At 51.5% G+C, this 17,387-nt stretch overlaps 1 protein-coding gene across 2 annotated transcripts in view; it reads right to left on the bottom strand.

The window, feature by feature from the left end:
• SLC12A4 (solute carrier family 12 member 4) overlaps positions 1-17,387 on the bottom strand; it is a 24,033-nt gene extending 6,646 nt beyond the window's left edge. The window contains exons 1-11 of one of the 2 annotated variants that reach the window (XM_084755511.1): positions 17,193-17,387; positions 11,889-11,983; positions 10,409-10,540; positions 5,940-6,086; positions 5,786-5,840; positions 4,144-4,274; positions 1,805-2,046; positions 1,453-1,667; positions 717-881; positions 515-613; positions 202-259 (exon numbers count right to left, since the gene is read on the bottom strand). In XM_084755511.1, the coding sequence (XP_084611637.1) occupies positions 202-259; positions 515-613; positions 717-881; positions 1,453-1,667; positions 1,805-2,046; positions 4,144-4,274; positions 5,786-5,840; positions 5,940-6,086; positions 10,409-10,540; positions 11,889-11,983; positions 17,193-17,313 (1,460 nt within the window). In that variant the 5' untranslated portion in view covers positions 17,314-17,387. The remainder of the gene's footprint in view (positions 1-201; positions 260-514; positions 614-716; positions 882-1,452; positions 1,668-1,804; positions 2,047-4,143; positions 4,275-5,785; positions 5,841-5,939; positions 6,087-10,408; positions 10,541-11,888; positions 11,984-17,192) is intronic. The other variant, XM_084755510.1, reaches the window with a different exon arrangement.

The raw sequence follows: 17,387 nt of genomic DNA, 5'->3' as shown, positions 1-17,387 counted from the left end.
CCAGCCCCTCAACCTTCTATCTTTGCCTTTTATCTCACCCTTGATCTTAATGTCACTGTCATCTCAGAAGCCAAAGTTACTGGTTACACAGATTGTTACCGGAAGTCGACTGCCTGACATGTGTGGGACCATGGGTGGTTGGGGGATGGGCTGGAGTGAGGGCAGGAAAAGCTGACAGGGAGAGGTTAACAGCTCGCTCACTTGTCCCGGAGCACCACGCCCTCGATGCAGGCACCAAAGAGAATCACACTGCTGAAGTCTGGGCTGTGTTAAGGAGGCTAGGATTCTACCACACTGTAGCCCCAACTCACCCTCCACACAGTAGTACCCTGGTGATCGTCACAGCCATAGCCCTGACCTGCAGACACCAGAGGGCCCAGGTGTACACATGCATATTCTCAACTGTGTGCAGGTTCACAAGGGAGTTAGGTATTCATGCTTGCATGTGTGTGGTGTGTCTGCACACGGTCTGGCACCTTCTGACAGTTTCCCCACCTTGCCTGGGAAAGGATACACACAAGTGAAGTGGTGACAATGGCCAGGATGGTCCCGACTGGGATAGACTTCTGGGCATCACGGAGGTCCCCGGAGCGGTTTGAGCCAGCCATGATGCCTCAAAAAAAAAAAAAAAAAAAAAAAAAAAACCAGACAAGAGTCCTTCAGGGATTCTCCAGGATTTGGAGGTGGGGCTAAGTGTGTGGGCATGAAGAACTTACCTGTTACAGAAGGGAAAAAGATGCCAACCAGCACAGTGAAGGATGTGGCGATGTCAGCCACCACGTACAGGGACAGGCTCTCCTTCAGGCCAAGGGTATCTGTGGAGGGCAGCCCATGCTTCTCCACGACCTCGCCCTTCTCCAGGTAAGCACTCCAAAGGTTCTCTGTAGAAGCAGGGGCATTACTGCCAGAGCACCACTAACAACCCCAAGGAGGACTAGAGTGGCCCAGCAGGATCCTACAGATGCAAGGAAGCTTTGGGGACAGCCTGAGCAAAGTGACTATGGTGTCTGCCACAGGACTGCTTTGGGCAGAGAGGAAGGCGTCCTGCTGGAACTGTAACAGATAAAGGTGACTGAACCTCCATCATGTTGGATCTCACGACTGCCTGACTCCCAGACAGAGGCCCTTTATGACTCTTGTGGGACCATCCCCCACAGCATCAGGGGCTGGTAGCCAGGAAAGAGGGGATGCCAAAACTTTATAGGGTTTGCAGCAGGCCTGGGATGTTGGCCAAACAGGCTCCGCTCACCCCCAAATTCAGCTACAAGGAGCCAGGCTGAAAGGACACTGCTGAGTAGGGGAAAGCAGCCAAACCTGCCTGTCTCCCCACACACCCCCTAATCTGAGCACACAAGGACAGCTCTGTGCTCTGCTTTCCTGCTCAGCCTGTGGGCTGGGGCTGGGGCTGGGGCTGGGGGGTGTGAGGTTTAGGAGGCAGGAGGGAGGACCCACCCTGGAGCACGCCAGCAGCTGCCCCAGGTATGCCAGGGATCTCTGTCACATTGTTGAGCAGGAAGTAGGGGTCACAGGAGTCAGCAGTAAGGTTGGGGCTGTGGCAGAAGAAAGTCCAAAGCGCAGTGGCCACCGTCTCATTGCCCACCACAGTTGTCTTGGCACAGACGTCAAACTGGTCCCGAGACAGGGTCCTGTTGCCCAGCATACACACCCTGGGGGAAGAGAAGCGCTGGATTCTGCTCATCTAGAGCCCTAGCCTGTTCCCACCCAGCAATCTGAGGGACACAGAGCACCAAAGACTTAGAAAGGATGTCAATGCAACGGCTGAACAAATGCCTTAGTTACTTACGGAAATAAGGGAGGGTCAAAAATAGACTTGATGCCTCCAGCATAAATGGAAAGGATGGAGATGATCACACAGGCCAGGAATAGCGAGGCAAATTTGTTCACATACTTGACACCAACAAACACCACCAGGGTCATAAAGGTCAGAAAAATGGTCCCGTACACCCGCATATTATTCAAGGTGGCACTTGACATGTCATGAGTGCCTGATGGGTGAAAGATGGCAGCTGGCGGAGCGATGTAGGTCTGAAACAAGAAGACAGAAATCTAGCTCCAACCTTCCATTTGGGGAGTGAAACCTGTCATTTTGGTTTTCTTTTAAGTGTGTCTACAGCCGGGCATGGTGGCACACGCCTTTAATCCCAGCACTTGCGAGGCAGAAGCAGGTGGATCTCTGTGAGTTCAAGGCCAGGCTGGTCTACAGAGAGAGTTCAGGACAGCCAAGGCAACACAGAGAAACGCTGTCTGGAAAACAAACAAACAAACAAAGAAACAAACAAGATGTCCAAAGAAGCAAACCCCCAGAGAGAACATAGAGTAGTGTCAGCTAAGGGCGTGGAGAAGGGAGAATGACACTAATCAAGTTTCTCTTAGAGTAATGGAGACAGTCTAAACTGATTCTGGCAATGTTTAGTTCCCTAGGGGTAACTTGTAAACTTTCCTCCTCCTCCTTCCTCTTCTTTTTCTTTTCTTTTTTGTTTTTTTTGTTTTTTGAGACAGGGTTTCTCTCTGTAGCCTTGACTGTCCTAGACTTGCTTTGTAGACCAGGCTGGCCTCGAACTCCAGCGATCCACCTGCCTCTGCCTCCCAAGTGCTGGGATTAACGGTGTGCACCACCACACCTGGCCCTCCTTTTTCATCTTAACAGTATCTCACTATGTAGCCCTGGCTGGCCTAGAACTCATTATGTAGACCACACTGGCCTTGAACTCACAGAGAACCACCAGTCCCTACCTCTTGAGTGCTAGGATTAAAGGTGGCACCTCCACATCCTGCATAGGCTTTGCTATGTCAGGCTGACTTCAAATTTATAATGTCCTGCCTCTGCCTCCTGAATGTACATTTATTTGTTTGTTTGTTTTCAGTTTTCATAGGGTTTCTCTGTGTAGCTTTGGCTGTCCCAGAACTCACTCTGTAGACCAGGCTGGTCTTGAACTCACAGAGACCCACCTGCCTCTGCCTCTGCTGGGATTAAAGGCGTGCGCCACCACCGCCCCTGAGTGGTTGGGGCCCATGCATGAGCCACAGCACAGGTGTGTAGGTCAGAGGACAACTTACAGGAGTCAGTTCTCACCCTCCACCATGTGGGTCCTGAGGACTGAACTCAGGTCATTAGGCTTGGCTGCACTAGGCCATTTCACTGGCCCCTGAGTTGTACCCTTTTGGATGGGTAGTGAATTGCTTGCCATGTATGTTACAGTTTAACAAAAGCACTATTCAAAGACAGGAAAGGGAAAGAAGGGAAGAAAAAGAGCTACAGACACAGGTGCCAACCAGTGGAAGAACAGCCAAAACAGAACAACAGTTTGAGCAACAAAATGATAGTATTGGATTATACCCAATAATCCAGAGAACAAAATAAACCTCCAGAAGCCCATATAATTACATGGTAAAATAAACCAATACGCTGGGGAGAAGGGACACAGTTCCTTACAGAATTCCAAATAACACAAGAGAAATATGAGAAATAGAAAATAAGAATTAAGAAGATCTAGGCAAAAGGTCTTGGCTTCTGGTTGGCTGTGCTACGCAGTGTCTCTACGCATCTCTTCCCTGGGTCTGCCAGGGGGCACCTGTCACCCTGTGTCACTCTCCTCATGTTGCCACATTTCCCACAAGGCCTCTCCCATTGGTTGAGGCTATTTATTCACTGGTAAGTAGGGAGCCGGGTCTGAGACAGCACCCATGGGACTCAAGGGCCTCCAGATGGCAGTCCATGGCTGTCCACCCTGACTTAAGGACAAGGAGAAATACATCTAAAGGACCCTGACATAGAGTCAGAGGAAGACAGACCTTCTTAGGAACCACAAGAGGCTAGGAGGCAATCTTTCTGTCACTATCAAGATCTGTCACTCAGCCCAATCCAACACTTCACAGACCCCGTGCCATGCCCCAAAACAAGTGTTCAGTAGAAGAAACATCCTGGCCCAGGTGAAGGCAACCAGGCCTCATCCCTGTTTGGCCAAAACCAGCACAGGTGTGGGGGGGGGGGGGACGGGACACAGATCTGAGCAATGACCCTGAACCCCAGACTCTAGCCAGGGATGAGAGAAGTAGCAACAGCTTCTAGAGACTAGAGAGACTGGACACAACGAGGGTCGACTGGGGATTAGCCCAACTCACCAGCAGGATCTCAATGGCCCCGAGGATATACATGGCTGCTGCAAATGTCGTCCCCAGGTAGAAGCACAGGCCCACGGCACCTCCGAATTCTGGTCCCAGTGACCGGGAAATCATGAAGTAGGAGCCTCCAGCTATAACGGGGGAAGTGTACACCAGTCAAGACTAATTCTTCAGTGAGAGCTCCCTCAGAGCACACCTCCACAGCCACCCCAAAGGACAGACTGCTCTTCTCTTTAAAAGACCAGCACAGAATCAGTGTCTTGTCTGGCTTCTAGCCTCATGGCGCATCGCAGACCTGCCGAGTCTTTACTTCTCTTAGAATCTAGCACCCCTAGAAAGCCGGCAGTCAACATTGGACCCCAAAGTATGAGAAAACAGAGACAAGAGTAACCCAATACTGCTGTTAAAAGCCTGTCTGGTGAAAAAAAAAATCTAGTAATACACATCAAAAAAAAAATACAAAAAGGGTCAATTTCTTTTATGTTGCAACCCGACTTCTAGGACTCCCAAAAAGAAGCATCAAGAGTGTTCCGGACTGTTCATGACAACAGTCTTACAGTAGTGGAGGTGGGGAGTGGGGGAGGCTGAAGGCCGGGTGATGGTGGCACAAACCTTTACTCCCAGCACTCGGGAGGCAGAGGCAGGCGGATCTCTGTGAGTTCAAGGCCAGTCTGGTCTATCGAGTTCCAGGACAGCCAGGACTACACAAAGAAGCCTGTCTTGGGGGGGGGGGGGGGAGAGGCTAAAAGGCACATGCTGTAATCCCGGCACTTAGGAGGCAGAAGCAGGATCATTTCAAGTTCAGAACCAGCCTGGTCTACATGGAGTTTCAGGCTAGCCAGGGCTATGTAGTAAGACCCTGTCTTCTGAGACCAAACAACAAAAACAAAAACCAATCAAACAACAGAAGAATGAAATAACAATGTTGGAAAAAGAAGAATCCACAAATAGGAGACTATTCCATAAACCGGTTATATCCTAGCGTAGAGTAACCTGCTTTGAAGAAAATTTCTAAATTTGGAAAATACATACACATATGTATGTACATTTATATGGGAAATATGAACTGTATATATATATACAGAGAGACTAAAACGTTGTTTTACCTTCAAAAAGCCAGCAGTAACGAACTCAGCCTGCTGAGGTTATCAGTGTTTTTGGTTTTCTATTCTGTTTCCTGTCCCTTTAAACTCTCTCATGGTAAATATGCATTGCTCTTTCTGTGTTCTTTTTTTGGGAAGGATATACTACTTTTGGGTTTTTTTTTAAAGATTTAATTATTATGTATGCAGTGTTCTGTCTGCATGTACACCTGCATGCCAGAAGAAGGCACCAGGTCTTACTATAGATGGCTATGGGCCACCATATGGATGCTGGAAATTGAACTCAAGACCTTTGGAAAAGCAGCCAATGTTCTTAACCTCTGAGCCATCTCTCCAGCCCTGCCGGATGCACTACTTTTTATATTTAACAAAAAAACACGCCACAGCAGTTTCAAATTCTGTTGAGCAGGATAGCTCCTAGGAGGCACTGTCTTACAGTCGAGGATGGGACCCTACCAGAAAACTGCCAGGGGAGGAGGGACAATGGATCACAGCAGGCAGATCCGGGTGGACTCCACGGCGTGTTCCCTGTTACTCACCTGGAACCACCCCGTTGGTGGCAATGGCACTCATGGAGATGGCCGTCAGCAGGGTCTATAGGAAGGAAGGCCTGGATGAGCAGCTCAGCTGGGTGGGCTCCGTGAAGCAGGGCGCCCCACGCCCAGCCCAGCTCCCGCCCACAGCGACACTCACACAGCAGCAGCAGATGAGGACGATGAGGAGTGCCTGCAGCACGCCGGCCGTGCCCACCATCCAGGTCAGCCGCAGGAAGAGGATGACCCCGAAGATATTCTGCAGGCAGGGCAGGTACACTCCCATGAGGGTGCCCATGCTGGGTGCCTAAGTGGGCAGGAGGAGCAGGGGCACACAGCATCAGAGAGGTCCAGGTGTGCCACGGGAGGGGGCCCTAGTCACGCAGCAGCTTCTATACCTGGGGTTCAGTGGAGCACAGGAGTTTGGAGTGGATGCTAGGATATCTCTCCATGCTCTCCCGTAGGAAGAGATGAGACCTGTTTTCTTCTTTGTGATTACTATCGCATGTGTGTGTGGTGGTCAGAGGACAAGGCTCGGCATCAGCTCTCTCCGACTCAGGCCCTTAGGCTCCTCACTGACCCATCTCAACGGACAGCACCTCATTCTTGTCCTGTATGTAGCTTCTAAACCTTATGCATACGATTCGAAACCTTAGCTCTTCCCCCACACCAAAGTATTTCCTCCTCCTCGTCTGTTGTTTTTGTTCATTTGCTTTTGAGATAAGGTCCTGGATAGTCCTGGTTGGCCTGGAACTCTCTATGTAGACTAGGCGAGCCTTGAACTTCCGACGACCTTCGGGCCTCAGGCTCCTGTGTGTAAGGATTACAGGCATACACTGCTATTTCTGGTTCCCTTCTCTTGCCTTTTGCTTTTTGAGGCAGAGTCTCCCCCCCTTAGTCAGGCTAGCCTGGGATTCACTATGTAAACCACGCTGCCCGCAAACTTGTGTGCAACCCTCCTGTCTCAGCCTCTTAGGTGCTGAGATTACAGGTGTGTACTACCACAGCTGGTTTCCAATTTCGCCTCAACCTCTGCCAGGTGGAAAGATAGCCACATTCTGATCCCGCTGCCCCCCCCCACCCCGTCAGGCCTCCATCACCCAAGCCAAAGCTCAAAGCATTGTCCCTGTCCCTCCCCCTCTAACCCTCCATCTCCAGCTCAAGTAGACGCAAGTCCTGCCTCCCTGCTGCCCTGGCACTGCCTGCTACATACCAATCCTGCACCAGGATACCAGCGACACTGGATGGCACCTCCCATGCCCGCCAACCTCTCCACTCTAAAAACCAGGTTCAATCCCATGATTCCTATTGAAAACCCTTAGCACTGCCGCTAATGGAGTGTGGGGCACGTGGTCCAGTCTGACTCCTTGGCTCCTTCACCTCCCTGCCAGTCCCAACTTTGAGCTACATTCCTCTGGAATATATACCAGTTTGCTGGTCTACTACATCTGGAATTAACTAAGAGCCAAATGGCTGGGCACATCTGTGAGGGATTTTTCCCCCTTTGTCTTATTTTGTTTTGTTTTGCTTTGTTTTGAGACAAGGTTTCTCTATGTAACAGCCCTCACTGTCCTGGACTCACTATGTAGACCAAGCTGGTCTCTAACTCACAGAGATTCACCTGCCTCTACCTCCCAAGTGCTGGGATTAAAGGCGTGCGCTACTATGCCCCACTCCCCCCGCCCCATCCCCTGCCCTTCACTAAATCATAAGAAGTGGGAAGACTCACTTCTAATCTTTGAGGTAGGAAGATCCACCTTTAATCTGGGACACACCACCGGGGTGGTGGCGCACGCCTTTAATCCTAGCACCCGGGAGGCAGAGGCAGGTGGGTTGTTGTGTGATTTCAAGGCCAGCCTGGTCTACAAAGTGAGTCCAGGACAGCCAAGCCAAGGATACACAGAGAAACCTTGTCTCAAAAAAACAAAAACAAAAAACATCTGTGACATACCTTCTACTGGCAGCCTATAAAAAGGACACGGAAGAAGCTTGTTTCCTCTTTGCCTACTTGCCTTCACTCTAGCTAGCAAGTCTATCCCTTTCCTGGTATCCAGAGCCTACTTCTTTGAGAGTCTGGCATCTACTAAAGACCCGCTGAGACATCCAGCCTCGTGGACTGAACAACTACTGGATTGTTGGACCTTCTGTTGGTAGACAGCCATTGTGGGAATAGCTGGACCACAGCCTGTAAGTCATTCTTTAAATCCTCCTTTATATATATAATATAAATAGTTATGTTTATTTAATTTAAGTGTTATACATTTAATATACTATATTAGATAAGTTTATAATGTATATCTTTATTTAAGTTCTGTTCCTTTAGAGAACCCTGACTTTTTTTTTTTAAGTTATTTATTATTATGTTACAGTGCTCTGCTTGCATGTACACCTGCAGGTCAGAAGAGGGCATCAGATCACATTGTAGATGGTTGTGAGCCACCATATGGAGCTGGGAATTGAACTCGGGACCTCTGGAAGAGCAGTCAGTGCTCTTAACCACTGAGCCATCTCTCCAGCCCCAGAACCCTGACTTATATAGAGTTTGTTTACTATTCTAACACCAACAGGCCTGACAAGTCTCCCCAAAAGTGCTCCTGAACCCAATGAGTAGTGCCTTGTAAAAGTCCCTTCCTGTCTGGGGGAGCCCCACAGACAGAACAGACGTCAGGCTCTGAGCAAGTGAGAAAGCAGTTTCTCAACTCTGTAAGGGCAGGCGAGGGGCTGAAAAGTGCAGAGGCCACACTGCTTCAACCCCGGGCAGTGGTGTCTTAAGAGCATCCACAGGACTCCAGCAAAGCCTCTTCTCACCTGAAGCTAAGGCCAGGCCTGGGGTCTGAGGATCTTCAAAAGAGCCTGGGCAACAACAGCAGCTCCCACACATGGTCTTGCACAAGGCTGTACAGGTGGGAGAAACCTTACTGGGGCCCCGGGAGCCCCTTCTCAGATGACACCACCTACTGGACGGTGGCAGTAGCAAGAGTTTCTATTCCTACCCCCCCATCCTAGGCTGAGTCACTGTAAGAGAAGGGCAGTGTGGAGAAGGGCTGGGCCGGAAATGCTTCTTGCATCCCTAAATAACCCCTGGCAGCCTCAGAAGGTCACTGGGTTAGAGCAGTAGTGGCTGCCAGGAAAAGCTGACTTTTAGCTCTGGCATGGTCTGACTGGAGGACCACCTTGCCTGCTTCAAGCCTTCTTTCCTGAGGCCCATGGCTCCCTGGCTTCCTACCAGATTGGGCTAGAATCCTTCTCCTTCCACAGATCAGCCAGTGGGCGTAGGACTGTGGGACACCCTCTCACAATAGGATCAGGTAAACTGGGAGGCCGAGCATCTTCACAGGCTCCCCATTAAGCCATAGGACCAGAGCCCCTCACTAACAGGCTTCTCTCCCACAGGCCTTTCTTGGGGGCTTTTTTCCTTCCTAGCCACCAGCTCCCTGGGATTGTCTGAGAATCCTACCAGCACTAAGCCAAACTGTTTGGAGGCTGAGACATCTCCTACAGGGCTGGACAGGGATGGCTAGAGACAGGCAGAGTTATCAATATCTTTAGTTCAGGACATGCCAACAAAATTACAACAACTTGGCGTCAGGGCTAGACCACCTCCAGGGTAGCAGCTGCCCTCTCTGAAGAGCGGGCTGATTTCCATAAGCAGAAGGTGAAAGATACTCTTTAGCTTAGCTTACTCTCTCTCCTGGACCCACATCAGCAATGCCCGTGTCTCGTAAGCAGGTCTGAAGCTGCTAGTAACCTGGTCTACTTCAACCAGGAATTACCTTGGTTTAGGAGAATGCCGCAGCCAGGATCAGACCCCAGCGCCTTCCAAGCACAGCTATTTGCTCAAGATAGCCTCTGGGAATGGCTACACTCAATCAGTCTATCGCCTTTAGCCCCTTTAAAATCACCAGGGGTGCTACAGAGATGGCTCAAAGGTTAAGAGCACTACTGTCTGTTCTTCCAAAGGTCCTGAGTTCAATTCCCAGCAACCACATGGTAGCTCACAACCATCTATAATGAGATCTGATGCCTTTTTCTGGCATGCAGGTACACATGAGGCAGAATACTGTAAAATAATAAATAAATAAGTCTTTAAAAATAAAATAAAATCTCAGCTGGGCATAGTGGCGCACACCTTTAATCCCAGCACTTGGGAGGCAGAGGCAGGCAGATCGCTGTGAGTTCAAGGCCAGCCTGGTCTACAAAGTAAGTTAGGACAGCCAAGGCGACACAGATATACCCTGTCTTGAAAAACAAAACAAAATAATAATAAAATAAATAAATAAAATCTCTAGGCATCCAGGTATGTACCACCTAGCCAGGCTTCTATCTCAAAGCTTTTTTTTTTTTGGTGTGAAAATAATACTCAAGACCCTAGGTTCACTCTGAAAGCAGCGTCTCCCATGCTGACAAGCAAGTACAAGGAGCCACTGTTCCTTCTGTTGCTTTTGGGGTTCCTCTGGCCTCTGCTCTCAGGAGCTCCTCCACAGCACTTGGTTCAGCCTCTGATGCCTCCTTCGGTGTAAGGCACTCACTTCCCACCTTCCATGCCCACCACCCACTGGTGTGCTCAGCAGCACACAGGAAAACATCTAGTCCCAACATCGACTTCTCTGCTGACACTGACTTGCTCACCTTGGCAGCTCTCCGACGGGCACCTTCCCCATTCTCCGCTTCCTCATGCTCCTTGGCTCCTTGGCTGAGGTTGGTGTAGCTGACAAGCTTGCCCAGGAGAGACGACACCTTTGGGCGGATGTCCAGCTCCTCCTGTAAACAGAGCCACGGGGCAAGGTGGCAACGGGCCAGGCCAGGCCAGTGGCAGGCTACCTGTGTGTAGCCAGCAGCTTGCCTGCTGGCCCGGTGCCAAGGCCTGAGGCAGGCCTGGACCTGATCCCAGATCTTGCCTGAGGAAGCCCAAGCCAGATAACTGGGCAGGTGTGGGCACCACACCCCAGAAGGCATCACTCAAAGGCTCAGCCTAGTGGCTGCTTCTCTCTGCCCTACCTTGGCTGTAATCACTGCCAGCCTGTTTGTGAAAATCAGCTGCCTCAGGGGAGAAGAAAGGGCAGGCCCTTCTGGCAGGCAGACAGATCACACACTTCATCCTGCCTGCTTGGCCACTTTGAAGCTATGACTGGGTCCCTAGGATTAACATCAACACACACACACACACACACACACACACACACACACACACACACACACCCCACTCTGTCTGTCTGTACCCCCATACCCCCCCACCCTCTCCCTCTCTCTCTCTCTCTCTCTCTCTCTCTCTCTCTCTCTCTCTCTCTCTCTCATCTTCACATGGGGACCAATCACAAGACTTAGTGCTTAAAGGGGTCCAAGGTTTCCCTGCCCCCATGGCCTGTGATTCTGGCACCTGCTAAGACTCTCCCTTGTCACCTGCTCACTGTCTTAAGCCTTTGTCAGGTCCTTTCTGACCCTATATAGAGACACCCGGTTGGCATGCCGAGTGACGATGGAAGCCCTTTGTGTGCACGGAGACTGAGATGCCAACAGTACTTGGCTGTGAGGCATATGAATGTGCGGGTTCAGAGTTTAGGAATCTGAACCATGTTAAACCCAGATCTTACTTCTCAGCTTGGGTCTGGAAAGGAAAAATTCCAGTTGAAAGGCACAAATCTGGGAACCTTTCCAGAGACGTGCTCACCGCGCCTATGGCTATAGAGAGCAGAGTGGGACCGAGGCAGGAGGAAAGGCAGGCCTCTGTCTGTAACCAGAGGGGAAAAGAGTTGGTAAAACCAACTTGGAAAAAAAACAAAAAATAAAAACAAAGAAAGGCTCTATCCACAGCAGAGAACAGAGCCAAGGGCTGGGAGAAGCCCTAGGAATGGAGGGAGAAAGAAGCCGTCCCCATGCTGAGGGGCTGAGGGAGTGCACAGAAGGCAAAGGTGGATGGCCCTGGAGAGGTAATGGAGGTAGAGTTGCAAGTGGGTCTGAGAAGGCAATGTGAGTTTAAAGGGCCAAGAGAGCCACAGCCTGGCTGGCTGCAAAGCAGGGAGGTCAGACAGGACTGAAAGAGAAGGCAACCTGCTGCTTAGTTGAAAGGTCCAGATAAGCCCCTACCACACCTGAACGGCTCTCCGCATACCTCAAACAGTGCCAGGTTCCTGTCATAGTAGTCACTTCCTCTGGAGGCATCCAAAGGGCAAAGGAAAGGGCTGTTCTCTCTGTGGTTACCCTGTCCTGTAGAGAGGGAAAGAATTCCAGTGAGAGCCAGGTGGAGGTGGTGGCGGTGGCAGTGGTGGCGGTGGTGCACGCCTTTAATCCCAGCACTTGGGAGGCAGAGGCAGGTGGATCTCTGTGAGTTCGAGGCCAAGCCTGGTCTACAGAGTGAGTCCAGGACAGCCAAGGCTACACAGAGAAACCCTGTCTCAGAAAAACAAACAAACAAAAGAATTCCAGTGAGTTGCTGCCTCTCAAGGACCCCAACCTAAACCCCACCTCAGAAGGCCAACCCACAAAACAGCTCTCCACTTAATCTCAGCCAAGAGGTTAGAAACTGCAAACACACAGTCTAAAATGCTTTTGAAAGCCACAGCATGCAGATGTTGGGCCTCTGTTTCCTTATCCTACACCTGTCATCCTTTTATTTATTTATTTATTTATTTATTTATTTAGTCAGCCTTCTTAAATTTAGGGCCATAAAGGAAGTACCCAGAAATCAAATCCCTAGTCGTTTTTCCCTGTAGAAGACTCCAAATCTCCACATTGGCACCAACGAAGGTACATGAAGGGCGGGGCTTACTGAGGAGGCGGGGCCTACCGAGGAGGCGGGGCCTGGCATAACCAACCCTGAGGTCACACCTTCCTTCCTCCCAAGGATCTGGAGTATTTACAGTGCAAGGAACCATTCTGCCCTCTAGGAAGAGGAAACCATACAGAGTGCCTTCCGCTGACATGGCCCACGAGGGGCCAGCTAGCTACCCCACCATGCACTGCGTGAGGTGTCCCGAAGGATGACCAACCCAGAGCATGATGGGAGACGGAGCCAATCTCGCAAGGGTCCAAGGAGCCAGAAACAGCCCTTGGGAAAGCCGGGGCACCAGATGGATCTTTAAACATCGGCAATGCAGGGGCTTGGACTGCTGTTGCGGTTACCCATTGGCCTTTTGGTTCCCAGATTCAGGCAGTTTGTTCCAGAACAAACTAAGAGGCCTCTTCCGGCTTCCACTCACCTGTCAGGCTGGTGAAAATGTGCCTCAGCAGGTAGAAAACCTCCCAGCCAGGAAGGAGCCAGCACATCTTGTCTTTCTGCTGTGTGTTGGGATCAAACTCACACACTCATGGAGCACTATGTCAAATGCCCTACCACTGGGCCGCAACCACATTCTCTGTCCCCTCCTCCTGCTCCCAGACAGGGTCTAAATGTAGCTCAGGTTGGCCTCAGATTTGTCTCCTCCTGCCCCAACCTCCCGAGTGTTGGGATTACAGATGTATGCGCCAGGCCCAACTCTCACACACTTTCTTTTTGTGTATGTCTGTGTGGTGTTTGTGTGCATATATAAGGCCAAGGTCAACATCAGGTGTGTGTGTGTTTCTCACTCTCCACCTCATTTTTCGAGACATGGGTCTCTCACTAAACCTGCAGCTCATCAATTCAGTCAGACTGGCTGGCCAGCAAAGCCCAGGGATCCTCCTGGCTCTGTCTCCCCAGGGTAGGTTCATTAGGCGCTCCATGTGGATGGCTTTGAACACCTGGCTCTCTGATCCACAGCTGATGGTGGTGTAGATTGCCTCAGAGGTCACTGCCAAAGCCAGCAGTCATTTCAACCCACCACGCCCTGCTAAAGTGGTAACTTCCACGTTCATTTCAGGATGAGAAATGTTCAAAATCCAGTCATGACCGCCATTTACCTTGACAACAATTCTGTTGAGAAGTGCTGACAACAGAAACAACCGCCGCCACAACAAAACCAGACCAAAGCAACAGAAATGAAAACGGCAGCTTCTTTATTGCATCTTACTTCCCTTTCTGCCTTTCCTGCTGGGAATCCTCATACATTTATACCCTCAGATGCAGCCAACATTGACTGTCAGCTCTGGCCCTGTCTCTCTGTTTCCTTTCATGAGGCACTTTTTGTTGCATATTTCAGATCCCTTTGTGGAGAGAGGCTGGAAGTAAATATAAATTATTCTAAACGCACACCGTGCGGGCTGTCCCACTACGGACACTAAGCGTTTCTGAGAAGAAGGCACTAGAAGCTGTAGTGCTTTCTGCCACTGCAATCCTTTAATACAGCTCCTCATGCTATGGTGACCCCCCCCAGCCATAAAATTATTTTTATTGGTACTTCAGAACTGTAATCTTGCTAGTTGTGAATCATAATGTAATCTGTGGGTTTTCCGATGGTCTTAGGTGACGCGACCGCTGTGAGATGGCCCGCCAGACACCCCCGACCCCCAAGGCTTGCAACTCACAGGTTAAGAAACGCTGCTGTAGACCTAGGTATGTACGGTGGCAAAAGCCTGTAATCCTTGCCCCTGGGTAGGAAGAGCTTGAGTTCAAGGTCAATACAGGCTACACAGTGGTTTCCAGGGCAGCCTGGGGTGCAGAGTAAAAACAAACAAAAAAGCCAGATGGACTAGGAAAGTAGCTTAGTTGGTAGAGTGCTCGCTTGCCTAGTATGCACAAAGCCCTGGGTTTCCTCCCCAGTGCCTCATGAAACTGAGCCTGTCATGCCAAGAGTCAGGAGAACCAGAAGTTCAAAATCATCCTTAGTTGTACATCAAGTTCAAGGCTAGCCTGGGCTACATGAGATGTTGTGTTTAAAAAAAAAAAAAAAAGAAGGAAAAAACAAGCTGGGCGCACAACAGTGTCCCCCTCTGTGACCCATCTGATCCCTCGTCCCTACAACCATCACTCCCAGATGGCTCAGAAGGCTTCTGAAAGCTTACTTACTGCCTGGTACACGTCATTTACCCCTTTCAGGAACAAGGCAAGGCAAGGCTGTCTAGTGAGGAGGGCCAGATCTATCACAGCAAACGGGGACTGAGCTGTGGGTTCCCTTTTTACATTCTAGATGCCCCCCCCCCAGTCCATTTAGGACGCACCATGGGGTACAGCACCATACCTTAGCATAGGAAAGACCTCTGGGATGTGTAGTTTGGCCACTGGGTGTTCAGCGGGCCAGCAGTTCTGATGGAATTCCTGCTCTTTGCCCTATGTGACACCCCCAACCTCCCAAAAGAAAATCCTGCTTACTATCTCTGTACTGCTTTGTCATCTTCTGTTAGGCAGAGACTTCCCTGATGCGCTGGACACGGGCAGCCAGCCGTTCCTTAGAGTTCCACAAAGCCTCACTTAAGCACCCCTCCCACAGGGTTATTGGGGGTATGAGAGGGTCTAAGTGGAGCCTCAGGTCTGTACTCCCCCTAAACTTCAACCTACCCACCCTGGGCTCAGCTATTCTAAAAATTCCAGGGCAGGTTTCATCACGCCTGCCTGCCTGCCTGCCAGCCGAGCTCAAGCTTTTCAGACATTACCTGAGACCCCACCCCGGAAAACTAGAGCACAGCTCAGGCCTGGGGCTCCCTGTGCAACACACAGGTGTATTCCTACCTGCAACTGTGAAAGTCCCAGTGGTAGGGAGTGACCTGGGTGACAGTTTTCATCCCTATATACCTGGCATCTACCTACAATGCCCTTCCATGACCTTCCTACTCCTGCCACAGGCCACCTAGATAAGCAGGCCTATTTATGCCCCTCAGAGCGGAGGTGAGGGCCTTAAGCTGGGAGGGGGGGTCCCCAGGAGAGCTCAGGGGCCTAAGATACTTCTATGCTCTCTGACCATTGCTGTACCTGTTAAGAAGAATCAAAATCACTCACCAGGGTGCAGGGTATCCCCCATGCTGCAGACACGGCCACAGTCTAGAGGAAAAGGAGTAAGAGGAGGAGGAGGAGGAGGAGGGCGGGGGTGGGAGGAGCTGGCCTAGCCTAGAGGGATCTGGCAAGGCACAGCCAGCAGCGAGCATAGCTCCAGGTTACTCCTGTCACCGTGAGGGACCAAGGCGGGGCCAAAGACAAGGCTCAGCACTGCCCACTGGTCCAGGCTAATCTCACAGATGTAGTTCAGCAGCACATCATCTGTGGACAAACATTCTTCCAGGCCTAGGGAAGGAGGGAAACCGTTCTGAACCCTTGGACCAGGCTAAGGGAAGCCAGGGACATTGGGCCTAGGGTTGCTTATACAAAGCTGTGAAGCCTGACAAATCTCCATGACTTCTGGCAGTCCGTGACTCTGGCTTACACCACATCGACAGGCGGCCGACAGGTGATTCGGCCATCATTCACATCAGGAGGCAGACGACCCCAAGCATGTCACCATTACAGACCTACCAGAGACTCTCTGAGAACATCACCTGACACAACACACATCCCAGATATCATAGGCATGTTATCAACCATACATAGCACCACGCTCATCACTGGCAGCCTTGCTGGAAAGAGTAGCCTCGAGGATGTCCTGACCTGACCCTGCCTTCACCTTGCGATACTCTGCTACACGCGTGCATTTGCGCGTGCCTGTACAGCTACACAGGCAGACACATATCCCCAGTAATTCACATTCCAAGTGTGGGTTCCGGCAAGGCCAGGCCAGACCTCGAGGAGCCCCCAGGGATGGAAGATGGAGAAAGGGGCTCTGGAAGAGGGACCGCGTTTCACCAGCCCTAATGCCTAGGTTAAGTTTAAGGCACTACACTCCCATATCCCGGTTTGAATCCCACGGGGAATGAAAGTTACATAACTCTTCTTCCACCGCCCTTCACTCCTTCCTAAGTGCGAGTAACAGGAGCCTGTCCCATGGGGGAGGTTGGGAGAATTAAAACGAGTTGCTTCTTGTACAGTGCCTTAGACAAGCCTGGCCCCGTGGGACTGCTCCCCAGACGCCCGCTATACCCACAGACCTACAACCAAGGCCAACACGGGCCCTTCAGAGAGCTCACCCTTCGCGCCTACCCGGCCAGTGTACAAGGAGGGAGGGGTGGAGAGAGAATAAATGAGGGGCGGTGAGTCAGAGGGGAAGAGAGGACGACTCTCGAGAGGATGGGGGCGATTCACAGAAAGTGAGGGAGCTGCTATCCAGACTTCCTTTGAACCTAGTCCGGACCCCGGGCGCGCGTTCGGCACCAGCCAGAGCGAGGCACCCCGCTGGCCGGCCTCCCCAGGCAGCCACGTCTGCAGCCCCCGCCCGCGGCTCTCGGGGGAGGAGCTGGGGGTGGGTGGGTGGAGGACAACCTGGCCCCGGGAATCCCGGACCGAGAAGACTCGTCGGTCTGAGCGAGCGTGGAGCAAGAAAAGTGGAGTCCAGCATGGACGTGTGCGCGCGCGGTCTGGTGGCGCGAGTTCGGTGTAGACGCCCCCCGTCCCGGCCACGGCCCCCGCCGAGCGCACCCTCACCGTCCGAGTCTTCCCGCTCGGCGCGCTCCCCGTAGTCCACCCAACTGAGTCCCTCGAGGTTGTCATAGTCGCCGCGTCGCGGCCTGTCCACCGGCACCACGGTGAAGTGAGGCATCGCGCGCGCTTGGCCCGCCGTCCCGGCCTCCTGCCGGCTTGTCCCCACCGCCCTAGGCTAGCCCGCCCCGCCCG

This window comes from Acomys minous (genome assembly GCF_964271855.1).
Source record: "Acomys minous genome assembly, chromosome: 14".
In the NCBI taxonomy this organism is placed as follows: domain Eukaryota; kingdom Metazoa; phylum Chordata; class Mammalia; order Rodentia; family Muridae; genus Acomys; species Acomys minous.
This window is presented reverse-complemented; position numbering and strand designations above follow the sequence as displayed.